The sequence below is a fragment of the Vicugna pacos genome, chromosome 12 (genome assembly GCF_048564905.1).
Source record: "Vicugna pacos chromosome 12, VicPac4, whole genome shotgun sequence".
Classification (NCBI taxonomy): domain Eukaryota; kingdom Metazoa; phylum Chordata; class Mammalia; order Artiodactyla; family Camelidae; genus Vicugna; species Vicugna pacos.
The window spans coordinates 15,314,484-15,341,990 of NC_132998.1; the positions used below are offsets into that span (position 1 = coordinate 15,314,484).

At 35.1% G+C, this 27,507-nt stretch overlaps 1 protein-coding gene across 1 annotated transcript in view; it reads right to left on the reverse strand.

Annotated features, from left to right (window-relative positions):
- ARID2 (AT-rich interaction domain 2) overlaps positions 1-27,507 on the reverse strand; it is a 137,013-nt gene that overhangs the window by 3,475 nt on the left and 106,031 nt on the right. The window contains exons 16-20 of the mRNA XM_072972941.1: positions 26,314-26,462; positions 9,321-9,459; positions 9,141-9,226; positions 7,614-7,737; positions 7,433-7,524 (exon numbers count right to left, since the gene is read on the reverse strand). Of these exons, the coding sequence (XP_072829042.1) occupies positions 7,433-7,524; positions 7,614-7,737; positions 9,141-9,226; positions 9,321-9,459; positions 26,314-26,462 (590 nt within the window). The remainder of the gene's footprint in view (positions 1-7,432; positions 7,525-7,613; positions 7,738-9,140; positions 9,227-9,320; positions 9,460-26,313; positions 26,463-27,507) is intronic.

The following is a 27,507-nucleotide window of genomic DNA, read 5'->3' on the forward strand; positions in this document are numbered from 1 at the left end:
TATACTGTAAGATTCTACTTATATAAAGTTCAGAATTAGGTGAAATTCATCTACGGTGCTACAGATGAGGATGGCGGCCCCACAGAGGAGGATGCGGCAAAGACTGGCGGGCACCGGGACGGCCTCTGTGGTTCTAGTGTTCCTCTGTTTCATAACTTGGATGGCTGGTTTCAGGTGTGGTTCACTTTGTGATAATTCACTGACCTTTACACTTCTGTTTTTTATACTTTTCTTTAGATAAGATTTATCAAAAGTTTAAACTGAACTATAAAATTTCTACATTTTTTTTCCTGGAAAAGAAAAAATAGCCCAAAAAATCTGATTTAAAAATAACTTACTAAGTGGAATCAAATTATTTTCCCTCTATAATTAATGGACATTTTGACAAAGAAAAAAGCCTTTACTTTCACAAACTTAATAAAATCATATTTTCCAAACTGATAAACAGTCGCATGTTAAAAAATACTCTTTATTTTATGTCACATGGATAAAACTAGAAAGACTAAATTTAAATCTCCAGGGTGATTTTAAAATAACAATTTCATTTTTTGATATAAATTAGTATCTTTTATTTTGGGGGTGCTTTAAAGAATTAAACCCTCACTAGATAAAACATGAAATATGCCTTTTTGTTGTAAAAATATTCTTCTTAATTTCAAATTTCAAAAGCTCCTTCAAAAGCTCCTTTATCGTTTTGATATATTTAACAAAGGATAAACATTGTGTCACTTTAATGCACTTAAATAGATAATGAGGAATAATTTGTAAGTAGCGTTAAGTGAAAACTATTTAAGACAAATCAGCTTCTAGGAAGATAAAGCAGTTTGAATATAAGTTCTTCTCCTTTCCCTCCCAAAATGAATAGAAGAAATTTATTTTCTGGAGAAACTAAACCAGAAAGGCTTAGGACTTACAGAGACATAGACAGTGTGACAGCTAGAGGGTTAGGGATCAACTGGGGGGAGAACTGGGAGTGGGTGACAGTGAACACACTCGAACACAGTGGGAGCCTCTTGGTCCCCCCTCCCCCATTCTGTTCCAGAACACACAACGTCACAGACTCTCTTTCAAGTTATCTCCGAAGGCAAGAAAATCAGAGATTCTTCCCTGAGGAAACAATCTTTACAGAGACTAGTATTTGAGGGGCTTCTAATAAACAAAGCGGCTCATCAGGGGTCATCCTAAAATGGCAATCACCAGTGACACGTGGGGACCATGCACCCAGAGCTTCCAACTGGCTTGCAGTATTTCATTCTTAAAAATAAAATAAAGCCAAAAATCCTCAGACGTTCAAGGAATTTTGAGTGAACAGCAACCATACTGGGAAAAGAACTTAAAAAATTCTGGCATTAATGTCCTCAGAGAGAGATGAGAAAACACTGCATTCAACATTTGAACAGGATGTTACAAAACAGCGACAACTGGCAACTCAGAAAGAGAAAAAGAGCTCTTCGAAGTTAAAGCATGATAGCTGATGTAATAATTCAACAGATTTGATAATAAAGTCAAGGACATTTCCTGAAAACAGATTAAACAGAAAAAATGAAAAGCTTAAAGAGAAAAGAAAATTAGAGGATCAATCTACAAGGGTGTAGCATCCAAAACCACAGACGTTCAAGAAACAGCGACTGGAGACAATGGGCAGCGGGGAATTACAAAGAGACGTTCGAGAAAACTTCCATTTGAGAAGGACATGAATCTCCTGATTGAAAGGATTCACTGAAATGAAATGCCCACTTCAGTGACAACAAAACACCCACACCAAGAGCAACGTCTCCGTGAAATCAGCAACCACATCAGCGTGAAATTTCAGAATATCGGAAATAAAAAAGAAAGACCTGAGGACTTCCAGAGGGGGGAAGAATAGATCCCACGCAAAGGAATGGGCACCAGGATGTCACCAGGCTTCCCAACATCGGAGCTGCAGGCTAGAAGACACCAGAGCAATGCCTTCAGATTTTGAATGGAAAGTGATTTTTCAACCTAGGGTTCTCTAGCTAAACTACCAAGAGTAAGGGTAGACTAACACATTTTCAGACAGAGGGTCTTGAAATTATTGGAGGAGGTGCCTTATCTCAATGAGGGAGTAAATCAAGTAAAAGAAGTAAGTGGGATTCAAGAAACACAGAAGGAATTTCCAAGAACAGCTGTGTACCAGGCCTAGAAAGCAAGCTGTCCAGACTATAAAGGACAATTTCCAAGGAGGAAAAAAAAAAAAAACAAACACAGAACTGACAGAGGTTTAATAACTGTGTCTAAGTTTTTAGGTAGCTTATACACAGACTTGAAAGACACTGATGGAAATATATGAAAAAACCACCATTAAACCCAAGCTGTAATCAAGAAGCAAGACAATCACTAACCCCAGGCAAACAGAGGGAGAGAAAGACATGCAGTAACGGTAGCAGCGGGCTCAGCGTCAAACACTGTAACAGCGTCCGATTTAAGACTCAACCCCAAACTGGGATGCAACGCTATGAGGAAAGGAAAAGCATGAGGAAGAGAGGTTTTACCAGTACTCAGCTTTTCAGAAAAAGACTCAACAGGTAAAGTGTAAAATAGGTAAATTAAGGAATAGTAACATAAGCATATTATTTAGAAACATGGAGGCAAATACCAGAAAAATAAGCTTATCTTGTTGAAAGCTCTTCCTTGGAAGTGGAAGCAAGGGACTACTATAATTTGTCAAAAGCTCTTTACTACCATTTAATTTTTAAAAATTTATTTTTTTATAACAGCCTTATTGAGATAAAATTCACATACCATACAATTCATCCATTTAAAGTGTGTAAGTCAGTGGTTTTTGGTATAGTAACAGAACTGTGCCACCATCACTACAATCAATTTTAGGATATTTTCATTACCCCAAATACTCATTTACAGTCACTCCCCATTTTCCCCAAATTCCTATGTTGTTGTTTTCAGCTTTAAATTGTGGTAAAATAGAAATAATACAACTTACCACTTTAACCATTTTTAAGCATTCAGTTCAGTGGCATTTAGTACATTCACAGTGCTGTTGAACCATCGCCACTATCCATGCCCAGAACGTTTTCATCTTCCCATTACCAACAGAACTGTCCATTGCTTCCCTCCCCAAACCTCCTGCCGGAGGCTGTTCCACTGTTCTACTTTCTATCTCTATGTATTTGGTTCTTCTAGGAACCTTCTAGGTACCTCACGTAAGTGGAATCATACAATATTTGTCATTCTGTGTCTGGCTTATTTCATTTAGCACTATGTCTTCAAGGTCTATCTATGCTGTAGCATGTATCAGAATTTTATTTTTTTAAAGTGCAGTAATATTCCATTGCACATACACACATCACACTTTAGTTATCCAGTCATCTGTTGATGGACACGTGGGTTGCTTCCATTTTGGCTATTGTGAAGAATGCTGCTATGACAATGTGCATAAATATTTGTTCAACTCCCTGCTTTAAATTTTTTTGTGTATATACCCAAAAGTGGAATTGCTGGATCAAATGTTTAATTTTTGGATGCATGGCCCTACTTTTTTCCATAGCGGCTGCAACATTTTATATTTCCATCAACAATGTACAAGTGTTCCAATTTTTCCATAACCTAGCCAACACTTAACTGTCTTCTGTTCTTTGTTTGTTATTTGATTTTAATAGTAGTCACCCTAATAAGTATGAAGTGGTACCTCACTGTGGTTTTGACTTGCATTTTCCTAATGATTAGTAATGTTGAGCACCTTCTCACGTGCTTTTTGGCCATTTATCTAGTGGAGAAATTTCTATTCAAGTTCTTCATCCATTTTTTATTTGGTTTGCTTTTGGTGTTGAGTTTTAGGAGTTATTTATATATTCTAAATATTAACCCCTTTATCAGATATGTGATTTGTAATTATTTTCTCCCATTCTGGGGACTGCCTTTTTATTCTGTTGATGGTTGCCCTTTGATGCACAAGTTTCTAATTCTGATGAAATTCAATTTGTTTATTTTTTTTTTCATTATCCATGCCTTTGGGGTCATATCCAAGAAATTATAGCCAAACCCAGTATCATTAAGCTTTTTCTAAGAATTTTATAGTTTTAGCTCTTACTTTTAGGTCTTTGATGTATTTTGAGTTAATTTTTGTATATGGTGTTAGGTAAGGTTTCAGCTTCATTCTTTTGCATGTGAATTTCCAATTTTCCCAATTCCATTTGTTGAAAAGACTGTCTTTTTCTCATTGAATGGAGAATTGGCATCCTTATTGAAATCATTTGACCAAATATGCAAAGACTTAGGTCTGGGTTCTCCATTCTGTTCCACTGGTCAATATGTCTATCTTTATGTCATTAAAAACAGTGTATTATTTGATTACTATAACTTTGCAGTAAAATCTGCAATCAGAAATTGTGAGTCCTCTTTGTTCTCTTTTTTCAAGATAGTTTTGGCTACTCAAGTTTCCTTGAGATTCCATATGAATTTTAGAACAGATTTTTCTTTTTTTGCAAAAAATTTCAATGAAATTTTGACAGGGATTGCATTGAAACTATAGATTGCTTCGCGCAGTATTGGCATTTTATTTTATGTTTTGTTTGTTTTTGTTCTGAGGGGGAGTTAGTTAGGTTTATTTATTTACCTATTTATTTTGATGGAGATACAGGGGATTGAACCCAGGACCTCGTGCATGCTAAGCAAGGGCTCTACCACTGAGCTATATATACCCTCCCCATCCCTGTCATTTTAACTATTTAAGTCTTCTAATCCATGAACAAAGGATGTCTTTCCGTTTATTTATGTCTTCCTTAACTTCTTTTAGCAGTGTTTTATAGTTCCGAGTGTACAAGCCTTCCACCTCCTTGGTCAATATGATTAAGTATTTTACTTTTTTGATTTATTGTAAATAGAATCTTTCATTTCTTTTTCAGTTTGTTCATTGTTAGTGAAGAGAAGTATCATTTGATTTTTGAGTAAGACCCATGTATTACACAGATAAAAGTTACATATATCAAAAAGATGAGAAATATATTGCAATTCTCCAAAGCTCAAATTTAATCAGAAAGGAGATAAATTGTGTTTAAACAGTTTGCATTATTCCATCAGATTCTGAACTTGAAATGAAAAAAATGCTGACATTTCATAATGTTCAGTATACTGCACTATAAGAATGAAAGTAAATTTCCATATATCTTCTTGTTGATCTGTAATTTTCTTATTGCAAATAGAATTTGCTTTGGTTTAAAAAAAAAAATCACACCCTATAACTTACTCCACCAGAGATGAGAAATATATCAACAGAGAATTATCTTTTGCAGTATCTGATTTCCTATACTCTCTTCTTCACATATGTGGGTTTTGCCAGATTCTGTCAGTATTCTAGCAAAACTACCCATCACCAGAGATGTTCAATAGAGGTTCTATATGGGGATTTCAACCCAGACTGGGTAGGTGAATGGGAGGAATTTGATTATTTTATTTCTTTTGCTTCTGCTAGTCTAAGATCATAGCAATTAAAGATGCCAACGACATTTGAAAGGTTTAGAGTTAAATAAAATAAAATCTACAACAAAACAAAAATATTCAGATGAAAACTTCTGGTTCAATAATTACTTTAGACCTAGCCAAAGTGGCTTTGCTGTAAGTCTGAGAATGTGCAATTTGAATGTGAGGAAAAAGTGATAAAATTACTTTCAGAATTCCAAATGTATGCACAAATGCCAGATTAGAACTCTAGGGAAAAATGAATTTGTGAGACCTTCTTTCCTTCCATCTATCAATCAATCAAATGTTTACTGAATCACTGTTAACATTCCCAACACTATGCTAGGCACCAAGGACACAAAACCACAAATGAATATTCAGCCCCTGCTTTCACAGATCTCATCATGTGAGGTGGTAACATGCAATGCGCCGGGTGCACCTCAGGTCGGAGGTGGGCAGTGAGGGAGACGTCAGGAAAGGAAGAGGAGGCTGGGGCTGAGCCTTGAAGAACGAATAGGAAGCAGGGATTATCTCTAATGTACTAGCAGATTAATCAGAGAAAGTCTGCACATAAGTCAGTAGGGAGGAAAAGCCATATTAAAAAATACTTACAAAACAGTAAGATGAACTGTTACAAGACAGACGTGTTATAAAAACAGAGAAGAACCAACTGGATGGGGAAGGGAAACCCAGCATAGGAAAGGCAGCACCCAGGAGCCAGTGTCGGAGCTGAATCATGGAGGGTTTGCGGATACTCGGCAGGCCAGCAACATGGGGAGAAGGGCATTCTAGGCATGGGGGGCGGTGTGAGCACTGGAACAGGGTCCAGCAGCGCGGCAGGAAAGAGCCCCGCGTGAGTAGGAATCTGCATGTGGTTTAGTCTGGCTGAAAGTGAAATGTGGCCTATGGGGCAAAAGGAGGGGTGGGAGGGGAGCACGGCAAGAAGAGCAGGAAGGAGCAGGGAGATGCTGGTGATGACGCCTTCCTATTTCTTTTTTTTTTTCCCCTGAAAAACTGCTTTTTTTTTTTGAGTGTTAAGGATTTTTCTTATTCATCTGTGAGAATACTTGATACAATAAATACAGAAATTTTTGTCACTGCAAAACTTTTTGAAACTTTAGTCTTAAGTTTTATTCACCTTTAATTTACAGAAGTTTTAAAGTTAAATTCATTGCTTTTTTTTTTTTTTGTAACTGATGCCACTGTTTTTATGTCTAGAAAATCCAGCTGGAAGGTCAAAGGCCTAATTAACACGAGGTGTAAAATGGGGAGAGGAGAACTGAGGCAGACTGAGGACGCACTGAGGACTGAGGAGATGGGACCGACAGGACGTGGGAGGAGACACTAGCAGAGGAAACCACCACCCGGAAGGCGAGGTGCCATCAGAGGACACCCCCTCACGCGGATGCCTGAGCCGGGCCAGCTGAGGGCGGAGGGGAGATGAGGAGATCAGCTTCACGCCTCCAGGGGAACAAGGGCGACAGATCCACACTTGCTCTTTCAAGGGTCAGAATGACTGTCCCCAGTTTCTATAGGTTCACAAAACCCTGAGTTCTCTCTTTAGTCCATCAGAAAGTAACTTTTAAAACCTCACAGTATTACAGTAAATCTTAGCGTATATATGACTTTGATGGTTTCATTAAAATGGTGATTATCAAACTGAATTCCTTTCTAACCCACATGATTCAAGTGATCAGTCCATTTTTCCTTCCAGCAAAAGCCTAAGTTTTCTCTTCAGTGGATCTACTTTTTGCTCTAAATTCTATGACCAGCAAGAAAATTAACCTAATGAAACAAGTCAAAAGAACACCTTTCGGTTATTTAAACTACCTTTTTGGCTTTTATGAGTCCATGGTGGCCTGACCTTGACATAAGCTTTTGGGTATATCCAAAAAATTGATGGGAAAAACAGTGAATGAAGTGCAGATATCTAAGCTTATTAACTTAAAGTAAAACAATCTGAAGTCACTCTGGCTATGGGAAACAGATTACTCACCTGCGACCACATTCTGAATATTTACCAATATTTTTTAATATTAAGGCAGCTGTTAGTCGGATGTGTTTAGTTATTGGTCCCTCTTTTTCATCCTTAAACAGAAAAAGAAAAGAAAAAGAATGAAGATCTAAATCATACAGTGTTCACACCTTTACAGATAAGGCTTTCAGTGCTTGCTTACTGTAAAATCTCGAAAGACAAGGTTTCTTGATCCTCTCCTCAGAGCCATAAGGGCAGCACTGGGATGATTCACAATGGCCTTCTGCGCCCTGGGAGCTGAGCTTGTGCCCCCCACAGCTGGCTGCCTAAATTGACGAGGGAGAGGAAGAGACCGTTAACACGCGGCTGCAGACAGACTGACAGCCAATGACCAACCTGCCAACCCCTACAGTGGTTGCTTTGAAACTTTGGATACAGGATGAATAAAAGCTCCCAAGGGACCAGCGTTAATATTTACACTCGGTGTCAGCCTAGGCAAAGGGGCTCTTTGTATCAAGGAGAAGTTAAGTCTTTAATTTTCCAATCTATCAACTTTAAAGCAAACAACAGTGTTCTGGTGCAGCTCATCTATAAATACAACATAGTATCAAAGTCGTAGAGTTCACTTCTCTGAATGCAATGTAAAGATGTTAACAAAGAATAGTCTACAACTTGAGCCGCAATTTATTTTTGCTGAATGGTACCCAAGAGTAAAATAATAAAATCTAAGAATGCACTGGTACAGCTGTAGGTCACCCAGGAAAAGATAACCTAGTATGACAATAATATGGAATTATGCTAACCACTACACTTCAAACTATTATTCTGTTGCATCACTTTATTTTTCATCATTATTTACTAATTTCAATCAATCCTTTCAGTATAGCTCTACTGTAGCTCTACTGTCCTTGAGGAAAGATACAGAATGGAGGGACTGCAGAGACAGATTTTACATTACATCAGATTCAAACTGCTCTAGGCTTCACCCAGCAGAAAAGCTGCATCCGTGTTTGCTGTACCATGAGGAGGCAAGTGGGGGAGCACAGGCTCGCAGGGGGGAAAACGGATCTCTAACACCGTAACTAGCTGCGGGACTTCGAAAGTTCAGTTTGCCCCTTAGTGCTTCAAGTTTCGCATCGGTAAAGTGGGGATATTTCTGGTAGCTTTTTACACAATTAAAATAAGTTAACATAAAAGCAATCTTTAAACTGCAAACCAGTTTTTATCTGTACTACATATAGATGTCTACAGATAAGGGTATCTGTATATGGATACAGATAAGAATGATTATTAGATTTTACGTACAAGTGATAAAAATTTTTATTGTAACTGATGTAGCAAATATTAACTTCCTCCAAATCTGAGCAAAACTAAACATACTGCAACATAAGTTACATGTCAAAAATCCCTGTGTGCGGCCCTCCGCAGCTGCAGTTACACATCCGTGGGTGCAGTTATTTCAATGACTTGTCTACAAGGTAGAATCAAAATGTTAGAGCTACAAGGTACTTAAGAGACCATGTAGTAAGTACCACATGTGGTCCAGCCAGTGTGAAAAGTGATGCCTAGAACAGGGATCACATACGTAGCTGGTTAAGGTAGAGCTGGACTAGAACCCAGGATTCCCGTCCTCCAACACGCTAAGTTGCCTTTCACTGTTACTATGTTTTGCTTAGTTTCCTGAGTTTTTTTTCTTCACGTACAACAGGAAGTAACCCAAGTCCCTTACTTGGTAGAAGATTTTTGACTTCCTGCTTGTCCTGGTTCATCTTGTTTTAATCCTGCAAGCAGGGCATCCTTTGAACAGTGCTTGTCCTTTTTGAGAAAGAGGAAGAAAAAAACATATGCATCATGATCTTTAATGCAACCAAACGAGTGACTGATCAAATAGCACTAAGAAGGTGTATACCTGTAAGTGAGTAATGAAAGAAAACCTCTGCCGCTGAAAAGGCTCACAACCTTCCCAAAGACACTGCCCTGGATATACGTCCTTTCCTCCATGTTCAGTGGCTGCGTGGTAGAAAACCTGTGAGGGGGTCTGAAACCACCTACAAAAAATAAAAGCAGCAGAAATTTTCTGACACTTAGATAGAGTCTTTAAAGTAGAAAACCTGCTCTCCTAGTTCAAAAGCTCCAGACCAATATACAGAAATATTAAGCAAAACAGTGCAAACAAATCTCAAGTTCGTTTTATTTCAAAGAATATTTTAAAACCTTCTGCTTACATTCCAGTACTCAACTGTTCTGATCACTTCTGGTAGTCTGTTTTAAGCTTACTGTTTCATTCTTAATTCCCTACCTTCAATCAAGGTCAGCTAAGAATCTCCCGAAAGTAAATGAAATTTCATTTTAAAACACAATAGAACATTATCTTATAAACAAATACCATACTTGACTGCGCTTTTAGAAGCTGCTCAAGCATTTACTAGATTTCAAATTACATATAATAAACTCTAGTATATTCAATCTAACAATCTAAATGCTTCAAATTTTGGAGTCTGACTTTTTACCTGAATTCACATTCTGTATGTCCATCCATGTTTAAAAAGTCACATCTCTCATTTCTCCAGCATCATACCTTACTCACTCAAAGACCCTGGAATTAGACCCTGGGGCTTATTAATACAAATGTCTGAGTGTCTCTGGCCCAGAACAGAAAACTGAAGAAAATCATACACCATTCTCCCTTATTAGACTACATGGCAATGAGCGAGAATACTGGAGTCCAGACAGCAAAGAATACATCAAAAGGCTTCAATTACTAATCAGTAACTTAAATATTTGTACAGTCAATATCTTTAAAGTTTATGGCAGAGCTCTCTTAGGATTTAATATTTTATGGATGTCAGATAAATATGTCTATATTTGAGCTAATTTTTGATGTGGAGCACATATATAATATTTCAAATTAAGACTCCCTTTAGGAAATGATAGGCATTTTAAAATAAATTTTCATCAAAATAACTGAATACTGAAATATAAAAGACAATGTCAAAAATCACTGTAGATAACATATTTCATACCATTTATATTCATCTGTATAAATACTTCCAAAAAGTTTATCATGAAACTAACATGGATTCAAAGAATTAACATAGTTAAAATGTCCATACTACACAAAGTAATCTACAGATTCAATGCAATCCCTATCAAAATTCCATGGCATTTTTCACAGTTATAGAACAAACAATCCTAAATTTTGTATGCAACCACAAAAAAGCTGAAAGAGCCAAAGCAATCTTGAGAAAAATGAGAAGCTGAAGGCATCATGCACCCTGGTTTCAAACTACATCATAAAGCTATTGTAATCATAACAGTATGGTACTGGTATAAAAACAGACACATAGATCAATGAAATAGAACACAGAGCCCAGAAATAAACCCATGCATATATAGTCTGTTAATCTGTGACAAAGGAGCCAAAAATATATAATAGAAAAAAGACAGTGTCTTCAATAATTTCCCAGTGTTGGGAAAACTGGATAACCACATGCAGAAGAACGCAACTCAACCACCATACAAAAAAAAATTACTCAAAATGGATTAAAGACTGGAATGTAACACCTGAAACCACAAAACTCCTAGAAGAAAACATAGGTGGTAAGCTCCATGACATAGGCTTTGGTGATGATTTTGTATATATGACATCAAAATCAAAGGCAACAATAAATAAAAATAAAACAAGCCAAAATAAACAACAGAGACCACATCAAACTAAAAAGCTTCTGAACAGCAAAGAAAACAATCAACAAAGTGAAAAGACAACCTACTGAATAGGAGAAAATGTTTGCAAATTAGATATTTGATAAGGGGTTAATATCCAAAATATACAAAGAGCTCATACAACTCAGCAGCAGTAACCCCAAAATTAAAAAAATATTGGAGGTTCTGAATAGACATTTTTCCAAAGAAGACATACAGATGGCCAACAGGTACATGAAAAAGTGCTCAACATCACTTATCAAAACCACCATGAGCTATCACCTCACACTTGTTAGCATGACTACTATCAAAAACACAAGAAATAAACAAGTATTGTTGAGGATGTGCAGAAAAGGAAACCCTTGCCCTTGTCCATTGTTGTTGGGAATGTAAATTGGTGCGGCCACTGTTGAAAACAGTATAGAGGTTTCTCAAAATATTAAAAATAGAACTACCATATGATCCAGCCATTCCCCTTCTGGATATTTATCCAAATAAATGAATACAGTAACTTGAAAAGATACATGCAGCCCCATGTTCACTGCAGCATTATTTACAGTAGCCAAGATACAGAAACAACCTAAGTGTCCACTGACAGATGAATGGAAAAAAAAAATGCACACGTGCGTGAGCGTGAGCACACACACACAGATGCACATACAGAGGAATTACTCAGCCATAAAAAAGAATGAAATCCTGCCATCTGTGACAACATGGATGGACCTCAAGGGAATCATGCTAAGTGAAATATGTCAGGCAGAGAAAGATACATATCCTATGATCGCATTCATATGTGGAAGCCGTAAAACAGGAAAACAACAATACAGACCCCTGCCCCAGCTCATAGGTTAAGAGAAGAGACTGGAGGTGTCAAAGGCAGGGGATGAGGCAGGGTGGGTGTGAAATGGGGGAAAGAAGTCAAAGGTACAAACCTCCAGTTATAAAATAAGTACGTCACGGAGATGTGATTTTTAAAAGTTTACTATGAAACTACAATCAGTAGGTACGTTTTTAGTTTTAGAATTTCTTTTAATTTTCAATACTAACAATGCTACTTCGTTAGTATGAAATAAATATGACTGGATCTCTAACAATTGTCACAAGACATTTCTTACTGTACTTTTAAGAATTTATCTAAATACTATTAATTTATCAGTTGAAAGGTATAACTGTTTACACACACACAGACACACGTGCACATAAACCAAAACCCTATTGCACTACTAGTCAAAATGACACCTATTTTTAAACTACTTTGCAGTAATTAAATGAATCAAGTTTATTTACAATACGTAAAACTGATTAATTTACCAGCCACAAGAGAAAAGGAAAAAGTTAGTGCGCCTTTAAATAGATTTAAATTAGTAAATATACCAACTATATACAACACTGTGTGTGGTTTTAAGACAACATGAATGTTTCCGTGTTCACTTTACCTGCCTAACCCAGAATCATTTCCCTCTTATCTACTACCTGTCCCCTCAACCTAAGTCCATTTTCTCTCTATTCATCTAACTATTCAAGTCATACAAACCAGTTTTTGATTGTGGTGCAAGGTGAAGTTCTAAAACAATGAATGAGGATGGCCGTAAGGATCATATGAAGGGGAAAGAAGTTAAGGTTTCCAAATCCATTGTATGAAATATTTGGATTTAAAATGCTCAAATGCAATTTCAATGCAAAATAGTGAGTTTTCAGAATCCTGAGAACTCTTCTGGGACGGCAGAAGGGCAAGGCACGAAGTGGGACACCACCACTGCTCAGCAGTGCGTCTAGAGCAGGTTTCCTTACTGCTACTTTTTCATCAATAACCAATCCCCGTTTCCCAAAATAAACAGCATGTTCATTTAAAGAAATCAAAAAAATTTCAAAAGAGCATCTGAATGAAAATAAAAATTCCCTGTGATTCAAATATCCAGACTGCTAACCTTTTGGTGTATGTCTCTTAAGCCTACTCTGTGTATATGTGTTTTTAAACAAAACGGGGTCCATTTCTAATACAGTTTCATATACTGCTGCCACAGTAAGGCTCTATGCTGCCATGTGCAAATTAAAAGAATGCCCTTCCTTTAGGATCCTTTATTGCTATCTGCTGGAAAAGTGTTGTAATAAATAATTTCTGGCATGTACAATGTGAATGGTGCCCCCCCCCCAACACACACAGTTTGAGGGCACAACCACAGGTTGGAAGCACTAAAATTCATTTTACTTACTAGTAATCTAGCTTTCATGGTGGTTGTGAGGCTTAAATGTGGTGATACATATGAAATTATTTGGCAAACAGCATGCCAACAGTAACTGAAAGCCGTCACCATCATGGTCAGCAGAAGCAGGGTCGCAGGGGTAAGCACTAGTAGCCTCTATTTTTTTAAACTTGCTCATCTTACCAGTCATCTACCCTGAGATCTTTCCCACAATATTCCTAAACTGTCAAGCCTTGCTCAGTAAATTTGAGTCCACCTCCAAGTGAATGCTCTTTATTATCAAGTGACCCTCCCCATTACTCACAACTCATTTTATTAATATCTGCTCCTGAAAACACTCCCCAGAGAAACTGCTCCAAACTTTTCACCTTTGGTAACCAAACACTGAACCTCTATCTTACTATTTTTGAGCTTGTCTTTACCTGTATTAGTGTGAATTTGTGAACCGAGGGACTTTTATATCTCTGGGGGAAAAAGGCTTATTACTGAAAGAACTCAAGTTTACCCTATTATTCTTAACTTCCTTAACTTCCTCTTTCTCTATATTAAAAATTGTCATCATTCATACTTTCCTCCCCTTGGATATGAGCCAGAAGTGGCCACTATTTCCAGGGTTAACTCCTTCACTTACATACTGGATTCTACTGTGCTCCTCCATAAACCATCCCTTCTTTTGCACCTTCTATCTTTTCTTTTCTACGGAATATTATACTTAAGTGTAACAATCTATATGCTACTCCAACTAAAACAACAGAAACACTTTTTCTTTGGTCCTGTTACTTTCACAAAAGATAGAAACTAGATTTATAGTATCTGGCAAAGTGGTACAAAATTTAATTAATACCTAATACATTTATTACAGTAACTATATCTGACACTTGTTTTCACAGTCATTGGCCACCTTTCGAAAATATATATTATTTTCAGTTTCATCATCAATACAATTTATAGTATCTAGTCCTTTATTCATCACTTAAAGAATTCGATCTATAGCTCAGGATTGACTTTTATTCTTTCAGTGAAACCCCTTTCAGCCAAATTCTTTTTTCATTTACCCTAGTGAAAAGCTGTTTGGTTCAAGTGAACAAATTATTCCCATAAGGTTACTAGGTACAAGCTTCCTGACCCCAACTACCCTAAGAAAACACTTCAGGTTAAACACGTTCTATCAGAACTTTTAAAAGCCAAAACCTAAAGTAATAACTTTATTGGTGTAATTTATACCATGATTATTATTATCCCTTTTCCTACCATCAAACAGTTTCTTAGGCATCATGAAAACATATGAAGTAAATAAAGCATGCTTTTTCTACTATCTTAAGGTTTTATTATTTAAAAGCCTGAAATCTATGTAGGAGGCTATATATATTAATAATACACATTATATATTATGATATTTTAATAATTCACCATATGTAAAAGAATGATTTAAAAACAAACATCTGTAACTGTAAAGCTTTTTCCCTTTGTCTTTAAAACACAACTAAGAGGGCTGAAAACAGCACTTCAGTTCAGATAGTTTCATTTAGAGTTGTTTTAATTGCTCAAATTCTTGGCAGGCTATTTTTCTTTAATGACCAAAAAGTATTCCATGTCCCTCTTAATAGCCCTCCTGCTGCAAAAAAATTTTAATTTGACTTAAAACACATGGGATATGTATTTTGCAGGAAAATTTCAGTTTAAAAGCAAGATGTGCATTTAAATGATAATAAATGCACATAAATGAGAATATGTATCAGAAAATCTACACTGCAAATATATTTTCACTTAAAAAAGCTGTATTATTAGTTGTATAACAATTAACTTTTACTTCAACCCTTGACATCTAATTGTTCTACATAGATAATATTCTATGGCAATAGAAATTTCAAAGATATGTATTATTTTGTATGCAAAGATTTATTAAAAAGCTGCTAAAATTTGGGGAGGGGAAAGCCCAAAGCAACCACCGTGCTGGGAGACTACACCCAATATTATTATATCCAGTTGTAAAAATTCAAAATGTAAAAAGACGACTAACTTCACTATTAATTTAACTTAATGCTTTAATACAGGACTAAAAATTACAAGTGCAAACTGGACAGCCCAAAATTGTTATCTGTGTTCTTGGAAACTAAACAATGCTGTTACTACAGGAATGAATTCTCCACTCTCAGTTTCTCTGTCCCATTCAGTCCTTATTCAAAGTGACAGACAGGAACAACTGACTGACTTCCTCAGCTGCCAAAGGAGGAAAGAAGCAAATATTTAGTCTTTTTTTTTTTTTTTTTTGGCTTTGGAGGGGAAAAGATGTCCTGACTCCCAGTACCAATCAAATTATGGTAAACATCTCAAAGAGATGAAGGGGGTGCCAATGGAGGACAGGCAAAACCAACTGACTTTGGTTCTGCCTCCTTACCTTCTAATAAGTAACAATATCAATAATATAACAAAATATAAGTAATAGTAATATTACTAATAACTAATAGAGAAAAGGATTTCTATATTTGCTGTTTGATCCTCCAGCACCAACTCCTACTAACCCACTGTTCTGTGATGCACTTACATACTTTACATAGCAAAATACAGAATGTACTCTCAGGTGTCTTGTTTAAATATGCTTTTAAAATGTGAACCCTCCACTAAAATCTGAATATGGGCCAAAACAATAGCTCATATTTGAAAAGTAGTATGGAAGAAGATTTGCACAATTTAGGCATTGCAGTATTATAGTTAATAAACTAAACATAAGCTTGGAGATAAAAATAAGTGGCGATGTGTATATTTGTGTACTTTTAATGAGATAAATAAAGCATACAAGTGAATTTGAGACTTTGGTCTTGAACTGCCTGAAAGCCATGGCAGTATACCAACTCACACTGTTCTTGACAAAGCTGCACCATGTCAAGTACCTTCCCTACCCGACCTTATGTTTGTTCAGGACTTACTCTGTACCTGGTATACTCACAAACATCATCCTATCTGATTTCTATGATGGCTCTCTGAAGAAGGCAAAACTATCCCCACTTTACTGCTGAGGGAATAAGCGTTCAAGCTTTTTATAACTTTCAAGAGCCACGGAACATGGGGTTAGACACACGTTAAATGTCTCACACTAAAGGCCTGATTTTTCCCTACTATACTAGGATATAGGATTGTTTACTTGGATAATGTGTGTATAAATTCCCTACTAGGTAAAAATTGAGGCACTATACTTTTATACACAGTATCTATGATGCTATAAATTTTTTTTAAATGCCAGCAAATTCTCAAAGAAGTCTAGGTTTGAGATTAGCCTTGGTACTTAATTCTCTTTATTTTGTACACAGTTTCCAAAGACGAAATAAGGATTATTAATCAACTACAGGCTAGACTCTCACCCTAGGAAATTCTTTCCCAAATATTCTAACTAAACAATGAAAAGGACTTCAATAGAATTTGGCAAATTTGTTTCATGGTATGTAACTTTTTGGTTTCAGGCATCATCTTTAGTCTTTGGTAGTCAGTGTTTGGGAGAATGAAGTAACTAAGGTTTTAAAAAAGACAAAAATCAAAACAAACAAACAAAAAACCCTCTGCCATAAACTGTGGAGGAAATTAAAACTTTTCCTAAAAATACTTTTTATTTATGGCAGATCAATAGTTAAGACCCAAGGAACACATACTCCTCAAAATAATGTTATCAAAAATACTATTATATGAAATTAACCTCACATTTATAAAGGCTTATTATGTATTTTAGCAAAATATTCTGGGATTCTAGAGCTTTTAAATAAAATCTTTCATAAAGGTAAAAATAGCAAGATGATGAACTGTTATCTTCTTGACGACTGAAAAGGCATGATGCCAATAAGCTAGGTTAGCAAAGAACTGCTCACTAGAGAATCAAGCTAGTTAATCTTCATTATTTAACGTACTCAACAAATATTAATTAAAAGTCTTTTATGTGCCAGACATTGTGCAAACACAAAAAAACTTTCAGAGGTCAAAGTATCAACCCTCTGAAGATATCTTCTAGTTTTATGACCACGAAATTTAGGCAAAAGATGCTGTAAAATGAATTTCATTTTCCTACTCCATGTAACCCAAGCTGTTGATCAATCTTATTAATTTCAACTTAAACTGTACCTTAACTAGAAGTAAGCAGTTACTGATGAAGGCATAGTTATCTACAAATTTCTACTCTGAATATCTTACTTACCAAACACTGTCACATAACCAAGATGGTAGCTTTATGTATTATACTCAGTTGGTCTTCAGACGCTCCTTTACATTAAATAAAATGCATAAAACTTCCATCAGTTCTTGTTAAATATTTCATTTTTTTTCACTTTACTATTTAAGATGACTAAAATATTTCTGAAACTAGTTACTAGAAAAAATTAAAAATTTACCATGAATTTTGGATGATATTTCAAGATGAAGTAGAAGCACCTTTATCGAGAATACATATTCTAGTAGCTTTAAATTTTTACTCATTTGTGACATACAGTGAGGTTGATGGTTGTTGTTATTTTGTTATTTCCCATGAGACCAACTGTTACTCAAACTTCATCCTGATACAAAAGTATTATTCAGGTTTGTATAGCAGGAGTAATAAAACCTATGCTAGAATCTTTAGGAGGAACTACAATGGTATAAGGCTCAGCAGGAACCCAGAAGTTTGAACCTCAACATCACCTGAGGAGATCCCAGGGTAGTTAGAGAATATCAGGTTTATTAGGACAAATAAACGTCCCTGGTTCCTACGCAGAACAGCTTCCACCGGAAATGAGTGTTTGGAATAAATTTGAGATCTTCTAAATTTCTGGTCTGACCTTTAGTGACACAATTCTAAATACAAATACAACAAAGACTCTGTCTCTCCCAAAGGGAGGGAAATTTCCATCATTTCGGTAGTGGCTACAAACGAGGCCTCTATGTGGAGAAACATACTAAAAACATGGCTTTCAAATGTCTTTATAGCAGTAGAACCATTTTTGCAAACAAAATATGACTTAAAACCCTTATACAGAAAGCAGTAAGCAGAAATCCTACAGTTAAAGTAAGCTGGAGGGGCTCGCTCCAACTTCTCATTAATCCTGACTCCGCCCACTCAAAGAACCCTGTGGCCAAGAAGCACAGTAGTAAAAACAATGAATGTAAGTTCCTGCTACCCAGAGGCACTGAGCGCTATTCTCCAAATACTCACAATTTAAAAAGCAGTTCATAGGAACTTTTTATTACAGGGAATTTTGGGGGTATCTTTTCTTTAAAAAAAAGAAAAGACAAAATGTAATCACACATTTTATATTTCAATTATGAACTAACAGTTAACATCATGCTGACAATATATAAATAAGAATAAAGAATTAGGGGGGAGGGTAGAGCTCAGTGGTAGAGTGTGCTTAGCACGCACAACGTCCTGGGTTCAGTCCCCAGTCCCTCCATTACTTAAATAAATAAGTGAATCTAATTACCCACCCTTCCAATAAATAAGTAAGTAAGTAAGTAAGTAAGAATAAGGACCTCTAGTCTTTGCTCAAATAAAGAGCTTGGAAGTTATCACCCCCATCCGTAAAACAAGAAAAAAGCTAATCAAAATGAATATTAACAACTCTTCTTAAAATCATCAGAGAACTGAGGTCACAAGGCAAACTGTTTCCCTGAAAACTAGACCAAGAGTTGAATACAAAGAATCCTAAATAATTGCTGGTGAGTAAGTGGTAGGAATACCGAGCAGTAACTGATGAGCTGATGGAGGCCTGGTAGGGACTATCCTGAAAGGCAAAAACTCCTGACGGGCCAGTCTGTGGGGAAGCCCACAGTTTTTTGAGTTCTGCTTCCAGGAACGCAGGTTCTCGTGGTGAAGAATGGAGGCAAAAAAATCCCTAGCACTTCCAGCAGGGAGAGGAAGAAAGTAATCATTTTTAAATATGCCCAGAGTGTTCTTTTCTCCTTAATGAAGGCCTGCCCTCAAGAAAAATTACTTTACCAGAGCCTTATCTGACATAAGGGAAGAGTAATCAGATAACTTGAGCCCCTTCAGACTCCCTGTCTCGCAAAAGGGGAGAAAAATAAAGGCTAAAAAACTCTCTTCAGTCATAGCCTCTAGACCTGAAAATTTTAAAAAGTGAGATTTAAATCATGAGGTTATAGAATGCTTCCCCTCTGCAATACCGTATCAGCTCATCAACAGCTTCAGTAATAGTAACTGTGGATTACATATGAGAGAGTGTAAGATACAGACTCTATTTTTCAAGGGGTTTCTAAGGAAACCCAAATACAATAGCAAATGTTAAATAAAGCGTAACTCCTTGCCAGATAAACATAAAACTCACACTAAAGGTCTATTTACTTCAGTCCTATTAACTGATAAAACATGTCCGGCTTTCAACCAAATTTGCAAGGCATGCTAAACGTTAAAACAAAACAAAACAAAACCACAGATTGAAGACACAATGCATCAGAACCGGATTTAGGCACGGCAGAGATTCTGGACTGATCAGCCTGGGAATTTAAAATAATTATAATTAATATGCTAAGGCTCTAATGAAAAAAGTGACAGCATATTAGAAGAGATGGGTAACATAAGTGGAGAAATGAAAATGCTAAGAAACAATGCTAGAAATAAAAAATACTGTAACATAAATAAAGAATGCCTTTGATGCAGTCATCAGTAGACTGGACATGGCAGAAGAAAGAATTGGTGAGCTTGAAGATATGTCAATAGAAACTTCCCAAATTGAAGAATAAAGAGGAAAAGCAATGAAAAAAAATGGAAACAGACTATGCAGGAACTGTGAGACAATTACAAAAGGTGTAACATGTGTACTGGGAATAGCAAAAAGAGAGGAAAGAGAAAAAACAGAAGAAATATTTGAAGTAAGAGTGGTTGAAAAGTTTCCCAAACTGATGACACACTAAACCACAAATCTAGGAAACTCAGAGAACACCAATTAGGATAAATGTTAGAAACAACAAAAACAACAACAAAAAAACCCCACAGTTATGCATATCATATTCAAACTGCTAAAAATGAAGGACAAAAGTCTTGAGAGAAGCCAGAGGAAAAAACACCTCACTGAGAGAAGAGCAAGGGTAAGATTATACTGGATGTCTCTTGAGAAACCCTGCAAGGAAAAAGAGTAGAGTGAAATATTTAAAGTGCTGAAAGAAAAAGATTCACCAACCTAAAATTTTATGTCCACAAAATTACCTTTCAAAAGTGAAGGAGAAATACTTTCTCAGACAGACAAAACCTGAGTGCATGTGCACAGCAGACCTGCCTACAAGAAGTGTTAAATGAAGTTTTTGAGAGAAAGAAAGATCAGAAACTCAGATCTATATAAAGAAAAAAGGGTGTTAGAGAAGGAATAAGTGGAGATAAAATAAAGTATTTTATTTTTCTGATTCTTAACTGATCTAATATATGAATGTTTGTTTAAAATGACAGCAACAATGTATTTAGTGACTATAGCTTTTGGGTAAGTGAAATGAATGACATCAATGGCATACGGGACACCAGGAAAGAAAAATACTCTACGGTATGCAAAATATCCATGAAGTAGTATACTGTTGTTTGAAAGTGGACTTAGAGTAGCTGTAAATATATATCTCAAACTCTAGGACGACCATAAAAATTTTCCAAGAAGTAAACTGATATGCTAAGAGAGGAGAAAATGGAACCACGTAAAGTACTCAAAACTAAAAAAAACCAGAATAACTTGGGAAGACAAAAGAAACAAAAACAAGTGAAATAAATAGAAAATATTTACAAATATGATAGATATTAACATAACTCTATTAACAGTCAGTTTAATGTGAATGGTCTAAATATAATTGAAAGACAAAGAGATTGGCAGAATAAATAAAAAAACAATGTATAGTTAAATATAAAGACATACATTAAAAGTAAAGGGAAGGAAAAGATATACCATGGTAACACTAATAAAAAAAAAAAAAGAAAGCTGGGTTAATTACATTAATTTCAGGAAAAAATAGACAAGAGAGCAAGGATATTATGAGGGACATTACCTAATGATAACGAGGTCAGTTCTTCACAAAGACATACAATTCTTAAGGTATATGATCCTAACACAAGGCATCAAAACATGAGGCAAAATCTGACAGAACTGCAAGGAGAAATAGACAAACCCACCATTACACTTGGAGAGGTCAGCACACCCCTATCGGTAACCAACAGATCCAGCAGGCAGAACTCAGCAAGGATGCAGTTCGCCCAACCAGCACCATTCATCAATTGGATCTAATTGACATTTATATAATAGTTCACCCAACAATAGCAGAAGACACATTTTTCTCATGTTCATGTGGACATTCACCAAGACCAACCACATTCTGGGATATAAAACACACCTTAACAAATTAAAAGACAGAAATCATATAAAGTATGCTTTCAGATCACAATGAAATTAAACTAGATATCACTAAATGAAAATGAATATAACATCAAAATCTGTGGGATATAGCTAACTTAGTATACAGAGGAAAAGTTACAGCATTAAATGTTTGCATTACAGAAGAAGACCTAAAATATATAATCTAAGCTTCCACTTTAGGAACTAGAGAAAGAGCAATATAAACTCAAAGCAAGCAAAGGAAAAGAAAGAATGAAAATCAGAGCAGAGATCAATTAAATGAAAACAGGGAATCAACAGAGAAAATCAACATAACCAAAAGTCAGTTCCTTGAAAAGATCAATGAAAGAGATAAACCTTTAGCTAGTTTAATCAAGAAAAAAAGAAAAAAACACAAATCACTAATATCAAAAATGAAAGGAGTGCTATTGCTACTAAGCCCAAAGATATTAAAAGGCTAATCAAGGAATATTATAAGTAATGTTATGCCACAAATTTGGTAACTTAGATGAAGTGGACCAATTCTCTAAAATATACAATCTGCCAAAACTCACACAAAGATTAACAGGTAATCTGAGTAAGCCTCTAATTATTAAAGAAAGTGAATCAATAAATTAATAACCTTCCAAAAAAAGTATTAGGCCAAGATAGTTTCACTGGTAAATTCTACCAAGCATTTAAGGTAGAAAAGATACCAGTTCTCTATAAACCCTACAAGAAAATGGAAGCAGAGTGAATGTTTCCTAATTCATTCTCTGAGGCCAGCATTACCCTAGGACTAAAACCTCACAAAGACAGAAAAATACAGACTAGTATCTCTCATAAACACAGATGTAAAAATCACCAAGAAGAACATCAGCAAACAATGTATAAAAAGATCTGTATACTAATGAAAAATGAATGACGCACTTTGTCACTGTTGGTCCCCTACCTTGAGGCCACTGAGGCCAACTGTGAGAGCACTGAATAACAATATCTTAAGCTAAACTGGAAAAAAAATTATTTATTTTATTTATTTATTGTAGGTATGGAAGGCTGCTTCAACATTCAAAAATTAATTGATATAATCCATCACATCAATAGCCTAAAAGAAGGAAAAAATCATAATCGTAACAGTAGATGTAGGAAAAGCATCTGACAAAATCTAACACCCACGGATTACTAAAAACTCGGCAGACAGCCCAATTAAAAGTTAAATCCAAACAGGCACCCCACCAAAGATGATATACAGATGGTAAATAAGCATATGGAAAGATGCTCACCATCTTCTGTCATTAAGGAAACACAAATTAAAATAACAGAGATATAGATGGCACATCTATTAGAATGGCTAAAATCTAAAAAACTGACAATATCAATTGCTGGCTGAGAATATGGAACAACAAGAGCCCTCATTGTTGGTGGGAATGCAAAATGGTGTAGCCACTTTGGAAAACAGTTTGACAGTTTTTTTCAATCTTGAGCCAAAGTTAGTCTTACCTATGATCAAGGAATTGTAATCCTAAGTATATGCCCAAATGAGTTGAAAAATTATGTGCACAAAAAACCCTGCATACAAATGTTTATAGCAACCTTACTTATAATCGTCCAAAACCAAAAGTAACCAAAATGTCCTTCTATAGTTGAATGGATAAGCAAACTGGTACATCCATACAATGGAATATTATTCAGCAATAAAAATCAGCTATCAAGCCACAAAAGACATGGAGGACCTTAAATACATACTGCTTAGTGAAAGAAGCCAGTCTGAAAAGGCTACATAGTGCATAGATTCCAACTATATGGCATTCTGGAAAAGCCAAAACTATACAGAGATATTAAAAAAAAAAATCAGTAGTTGGCCTAAGTTAGGAGGGGTGGCAGTGAGGAGAGAAATAGGTGAAGCACAGGAGATCTTCAGGGTGGTAATAGAATTCTGTATGATACTATAATGGTGGATACATGACATTATGCATGGTCAAAATCTACAGAACTATGTAACACAAAGAGTGAATCCTAATGGAAACTATGGACTTCAGTTAATAATAACGTATAAATAGTACTCATAGTACTTTGTTACCTTCTGCTACTTTAATGTTTTAACTTTTTGATCCAACTGTAATTTAGTTTCATGTATAAAGTGAAGTATGAAAACAATAATGAAACAAACCTAATTACTTCCCTCTCCAAAAAATTTTTTAAAATATAAAATTGAGCAAGGCTCAGTAAATGTTAAAAAATAATAAAATTACTAAAAATTTAATAAATAAAAGAATCTATATTACACATAAAAAAGAAGAATTACAACTACAAAAAGACCATGTAAAGTATGGTTATACCACAGAACTATAACCAAGTTCAATGTATACCCAAAGTCTCTTTAAATTCCATGCAAAGAAAAAAGTATTCAATAATTCCAACTTTGCATTTGACAATAATACATCAGTGAAGGAAATAATTTCAGTTCTAAATCTGATAGAAAAAGAAAGATTCATAATATTCTTAATCTGACATGAAAGAAATTAGAGCATAGCCATTTAGGGACAAAAGCTATGACATGTATTTTTCCTCCCGAAATTGAAACTGAAAATGTATACAGTCATCCTTGGTATCCACTGCAGACTGTTTCCAGGTCCCCCTTGCATACCAAAATCTGCAGATGCTCAAGTCCTTTGTATAAAATGGTGAAATATTTGCATATAGCCTAAGCATATCCTCCCGTATACTTCAAATCATCTCTAGATTACTTATAATACCTAATACAATGTAAATGCTACAGAAATAGTTGCCAGTGTACTGCAAATTCCAGTTCTGCTTTTTGGAACTTTCCATTTGGGGGAATATTTCTGATTCATGGTTGGTGGGATCCTTAGATGCAGATATGAAGGGACCACTATAATAAAATTCTTTACTCTCTTCATGTCCTTATGCTCTTGATATCCTAGGATGGTCCTAACTAGCTCCTTCCTTAATTCCCTGCATTGCTATTCTAACTGGGACTATTATGCATGACAAACTCCTATTCATTCTTTAATACCCAACTCAAAAGCAATGTCTATAGTGAAACTTTTCTAACCATCCCAGCATTACATTAACTGTCCATTATGCTGCCAATAATGCTATAAAACTATCTCTTTACAGTAATTTAAACTGGAATTTACTTGTTTTTTGGATCTGCTTCCCTAAAAGCTTAGAGTGATCTTTGTGTTTCTACTTCCTAGAATCAAACTGAACACATTACCAATTCAGTATCTAAAAATGGCTTTGAAAATTGATAGGGTCTAAGAAGTCTTGTTGAGTCTATCCCTTCCAGAAAAGAAGAGGCGTCATCAAATTCTGTAACACTTATTCTACTAGCAAGATGGGAAACTGCTGCACACTTAGGTTCACTAATTCTTCCAGCAATTTTTTTTTCTTCTTGAAATACTCTAAACCCTTCATCTAAAGCAGCTATTCTCAAACTGTTTAGTCAACAAACAGCATTAACTGACTACCTACTCCAATGGCTATTATTTGCTATGGAAAAATAAAAACAGAATCTCAAAAATAGGGGAAAGAACAGAATTTGACATCAGTGAAAAAAGTTTTAAATTAACTTACAACGTTTAAACAAATAAACAAAAAAGATGGTTGAATAAAATAAATGAAGGAAATAATCTGAGACAACCTAAAGCATTTTAAACAAACTTTCTGGCAGATTTTACATTATGACCTACATACACACATACATATTATATGCATACATAACTGGAAACAATACTTACCCTTACCAACATAATGGAATCTGATATATTTTATTCACTTTTTTCATTGAAAAGAAAAACAAGCAAAACCTTCCTCGTAGACCTGCCAAAATGATTTCATGACCTCACTAATGGGTTGAGATTGATACGTACTGTCCAAAGATACTTTGTGTACTATCAATAATCCTTAGGCTACACTGATAGCCACAATCTTACTACAAATCTGTATATAAAGTTTACAGTGAAATACAGTATCTATATCACAAAAATTTATTAATAGTAAATATAACTTTAAAAGGTATGGTAATTACTGTAGTTACTTAGGAAAAGTGAAAGGTAATTGGTGAGATCTAAGAAATGAAGGATATTATTGTCTATGAAGGCAAGTGTTTTAGTCCTAGAGCTCTAAAAAGTGACAGGGCAAAGCTTCTTAGCTGAGTACTGTTAAAGGAACTGAGATTATTCTCAAGTTTTCCTTCAAGTTTAAGAAAGCCCTGTTCAGTAAGTCAAGTCCAGTCACTGCTCATTTTAGTTATTTAAGACAAATCATTGTTCCTAACAGATTATTACCTTTAAGTTTCTGTTGTATAGAAATTCTACAGCTGCCACTAACTTCAAATCACCTCTACAAACCTATCTCTTTTCATAGCCAGATATAATCAAATCCTTGGCTGATTTTCTTTCGTTAAAAACTAACAGTGAAACATTCTTTAATAATTACCATTAGGCAGTGAAACTCTTTCCACCACTTATGTACATTTCTTAGCTTAGGTACCATGGGATCTACATAAATATCACTTTTAACATAAAGTATTTTTGCTAAAAGTTAGTGGTTTCCAAAGAAAATTTTCATGAAACTACAGATGACAGAAATCTAAATACAAAAGCATTCCAGAATAAAGAACATTTGTGTATCAAATAAAATTGCCATTTACTTTTTACAAGACTGCCACAGACACATGAAGTTGTGACCAGGTTTTCTCACTGGTTCTCCATGTTGACTAGATGCACTGAAGGGAGAAGGCTGAGAACCGCTGGGCTGGCTCTGCACTTGTGCAGCTGGTGAAGGTGTCATAGGAGTGTTCTGTGAAAAAGCACAACCACACAGTTTGTGAAATGACACTGAAAAATGTTCTTATCTTACAGTATAGGCTTATAAACTTGATTACATTGATAGCTAAGCACTTCCAACTATAAAATTCACATTTGTAGTTTTAATGATTATTTTTCAGAAACTCCTTAAAAAGATAACAAATTTTACAAATATATTTAAGAAGTCAAATTCATTTCATATGAATCACAGAGGCAAGATCATATTGTTATTATTGCCATGAATATATATTATTTAGAATTAAGGTTTTTTATATTAACAAAATTGGATACAAACACAACTTAGATTAAAACAAGAAAAAATATATTACAAATGCACCCTTTTGACTTATTTACATATATTCTTCACAAGAAAAAAAAACCAACTGCAAATTATTTCTTTTATAATATTTCCTTTTAGATTTGAATTAATAACATAAAACAATACATAGTAAAAAGCAAAGAAGATTTCATACATTAGAAATGATATAACCATATAAGTAGAATGTTGTAGAAATTACGTTGCAGTAAACGCTGTATTAACTAACAACTTTAGTCTTTAAAGTTGCTCTTACAAGTAAAAGGATTCTAACTGCAGGCATAAGCCTTTAAAACATAAGCTGCATTTTTTCCTCCTCTAACTCCCATCCACCTCTCTGAAAAACATATAATAATTATAATGTAGCTTAAAATAATTTGAGGCAACACATTTCCTTTGAAGCATTAACTCAGATTTTATTCATAACACATATACCACAAAGAAAAATAATATTAAATTTCTCACAAAAATGGTAGCACACCATTTTCAAAGCATTAGGCAATACATTAAAACTTTGGGAAAATATTAAATATATTTATTTATAAGGTATTACTGGAAATAGTGGAGCAAAACTAAGTTAAAAATTGCTGAAAATATATTATTGAAAGCCATAACACAAAAATGTAAGGCCATAGCATAAAAATGAAAAAAGAAAGAAAATAAAATGCTAAAAGACAAAGTTTTCAGAAATGTGAACTCATAAGAACTTTGAGTTCTAAGC